This window comes from Oncorhynchus kisutch, linkage group LG12, assembly GCF_002021735.2.
Source record: "Oncorhynchus kisutch isolate 150728-3 linkage group LG12, Okis_V2, whole genome shotgun sequence".
In the NCBI taxonomy this organism is placed as follows: domain Eukaryota; kingdom Metazoa; phylum Chordata; class Actinopteri; order Salmoniformes; family Salmonidae; genus Oncorhynchus; species Oncorhynchus kisutch.
In genome coordinates, this window is record NC_034185.2 from 17,185,022 (window position 1) to 17,188,263 (window position 3,242).

The 3,242-nt window shown below is 40.7% G+C and overlaps 1 protein-coding gene across 1 annotated transcript; it reads left to right on the top strand.

Annotated features, from left to right (window-relative positions):
• The first annotated feature begins 1,284 nt into the window (after positions 1-1,284).
• LOC109901345 (homeobox protein Nkx-2.2a) lies at positions 1,285-3,242 on the top strand. Its single transcript, XM_020497379.2, has 2 exons — positions 1,285-1,997; positions 2,461-3,242. Exons 1-2 carry the CDS (start codon positions 1,754-1,756, stop codon positions 3,003-3,005), a joined length of 789 nt encoding a protein of 262 aa, XP_020352968.1. The 5' UTR covers positions 1,285-1,753; the 3' UTR covers positions 3,006-3,242.

Sequence of the window (3,242 nt, forward strand, 5' to 3'; positions counted from 1 at the left end):
TGTGTGTGTGTGTGTGTGTGTGTGTGTGTGTGTGTGTGTGTGTGTGTGTGTGTGTGTGTGTGTGTGTGTGTGTGTGTGTGTGTGTGTGTGTGTGTGTGTGTGTGTGTGAGGTAGCGAGGCTGGGCGGTCAAAGATGAATGAAGAGATAGTCCATTGAAAGCAGTTGAATACCATGACAACTAGGGGCAACCTCGGATTTATTCCAAACAGTTACGGCACATTGTAAGGGGGCGTCAATCATCTATTATCTTGCAACCGAAATAAATGCAAAATCTTAGCCTACACAAAAACTTCCAAAAGGAGCCGGACATTTGTCTACATTTTCCCCATTGTCCGCAGCTTAGCAATCGGTTTGTACGTGTGTTTGCTTAGCCTGACCACCCAGGACTCCCGGAGGATTCGCTGAGAACGAGAATCATTGTCACCCACATCACATAGCCTACTAGATGAGGGCAGCGGAGCATAGAAAAGGGGAGAGACATCAGAATAAAAATATCTAAAACTTAATCATATGAACACGATATTCTGCTAGTTATATTGACTCAACGGCTTCTCATTCGATTTCCCGTGAATTTAAAATAAATTGCTGCAATAAAATTTGTGTTATTATTATGAAGAAATGTTGACTAACATTCCAAAGGGAAATAGCCTACTTGTATTACATTGTGCAGCTATTGATAGTCTAGCCAATGCATGGATGGGTGCATGCTGTAGTTAGCTATTTATGACAGAGACAAATAATTATAGTGATCAGAATAAATATATAATATGGTAATAATGATGATAGTAATAAAGGAGAAAATGACAAACATGAATAATTTCAACCTACTGCAAGTTCCGCATGTAAGACTCAATAAACGGAATGTATTATTCTCCTCTTAGAACGTATTTATCCAAATGTAGTTAGTCTATTTACAATAAACGCCTTGTAGAGATGTCAAACAACATTCTGAGCCAGGCTATGTTTCATTCATGATAGGCCCTAGGATACTTGACTTAAGCCTGCACCAAAATATTGACCTAAAAGGTATTCATGAGTTATCCATATTAAACACCCACAATTCAAACTTCGATACGTAGACTAATAACATACATCTTTAAAGGGTGTTTTTGCTCCTAAATAGATATGTATTTGCTTTGAAGCGATACATTATAATGGTTTGAAGCAATGCAGTATAGTGGTTTGTGTAAATGACATGCACAAACGCCCCTCCCCATCTCGGTAATTATCTGTCCCATAATACCAGTCATCACATTTCCGAAGCACCAATGACAGAGATTTGGATGTCCCCAAACCCTAGCATTTCACACCCACAAATATTCTTCATCCACTTGACTCCAAGGACCTCCTACACGCGTTCCGTCTTTCCCTGGCTTATTCCGATTCATTTTCCATTGCAGGTTCAGTGTTTTAACTAACCTTATATAGACCAATCCGACTGGCGATGGCTTCCTTTATGCAAGTGCTTCTAGTCGTGCAGCATCCATGAGCCTCTCCTCTCCATAAACTCCTGCGCTCCTCCATGACCAACACATTGGAGCACTCTCGACGAGCCGGCGGTGAACAACTAGCATACTGCATGCCAGGATTCATTCTTCGTTTGGCTTGAATTAACCCAAACGACACGGCCTGAATATCATCTTAACCTCATTTTGAAATAGTGTCCTCTTGTTCAGTTTTACTGGTTCAGCATAGCAGCAGGGATAAAAACGAACTCCTGTTTACAGCGCGCACCACAGACTTTCTCACACCATGTCGTTCAACAACACAAAGATGGGCTTCTCTGTAAAGGACCTTCTGGATCTTCCTGACACCAATGGAGGTTCTGGAACGGAGGAGACCGAGGATGAGAACGAGGAGGAAACTAGTGAGATTATGACGCAAAATCCATCTTTAGAAAACGCTGGAAATGTGCCCTATAAGAGCCTTTTGTGTGATGGTGGTGGTAAATCCTACTCAAAATGGCTTGCCTCCTCCAACAGCATCCAATATTCACGTGAGTAGCTCTTTAAAAAAGTTTCATAATCATCTAGGTATATAATAGATTTGTCCACTTCCTAGTCATATCATCCTTTCAATTAGTTATCAAATAAGCCATTAATGAAAACAAAAACCTTTGCATTAACGTTTTCACTATTTCATATTTTAGTTAGGCATATATCTTATGGGTTTAACTTATTAGTCTACTCTTAAAGTAGTTTATTCATGCGTAATCAGAATGTGTAATATTATACGTGCTTAATGCAAGTCTCCTTGCGTAATTATCCACGCGTAATCGTCATAGTTTAGCCCTTGTCACCAATAGGCCATTGTTTAAGATTATATAGGTAATCTCTTCAATATTTTCCATTCTTTGCTCAGATTAACTATGGGCTATGATGGAATATTAACTATATTTTCACTGTATTTATTGTCCATCTTTTATAATAATCAAACCGACGATTTTTCTTTTTAAACAGGTTTGTCAGTTGATTCTCGAAACGAACCCAAATCTCCAGAGCTCTCCGCTGACGAATCCCAAGATATCGACAGAGACACCGCAGTTGACAGCAGCGACTCTGGAAAGAAGAGGAAAAGGAGGGTGCTGTTTTCCAAAGCGCAAACATATGAACTAGAGCGACGATTTCGACAACAGAGATATCTCTCTGCGCCTGAGAGGGAGCACCTTGCCAACGCACTACGACTGACACAGACCCAGGTGAAGATCTGGTTCCAGAATCACCGGTATAAAATGAAGAGAGCACGCGCTGAGAAGGGTATGGAAATGGTTCATCTCGTGTCCCCAAGACGGGTGGCAATTCCGGTTTTGATTCGGGATGGAAAACCGTGTGACACTAGCAAAACTCAGGAACTTGAGGCCTCGTTCAGGGCTGGAATACCTCTCTCGGCGTATAGCGCCTATTCTCTCCATCACATGCATATGCGCTCTCACTACAGCCCCGACGCATTGTCACAACTTCCCAGTCTGCATCACTTGGCGCAAATGTACCAATGGACTTGGTAGAAGATGGATAGGCCTACTTCAAATAACTTTGATTCGAAAAATATAAACACAACTTTTCCTGATTTGGATTGAAATTATTCTCCCTATTTTACTCACATCAAAGTTGATTATGGGGTGGCCCATGAGGTCTGGACGATGTTACGACTCGTGAGATTGCGTTAGTTTTATAATGTTTGCTAAATGAATGTTATAAATAAATGTTGTCTGTTGTAAAGATGCTCATATTATGAATTAATT

Coding starts and splice junctions, on each gene's coding strand:
- LOC109901345 (XM_020497379.2), top strand. CDS start 1,754: ATGTCGTTCAACAACACAAAGATGGGCTTCTCTGTAAAGGACCTTCTG. Junction 1,998..2,460: donor CAACAGCATCCAATATTCAC/GTGAGTAGCTCT, acceptor CTTTTTAAACAG/GTTTGTCAGTTGATTCTCGA.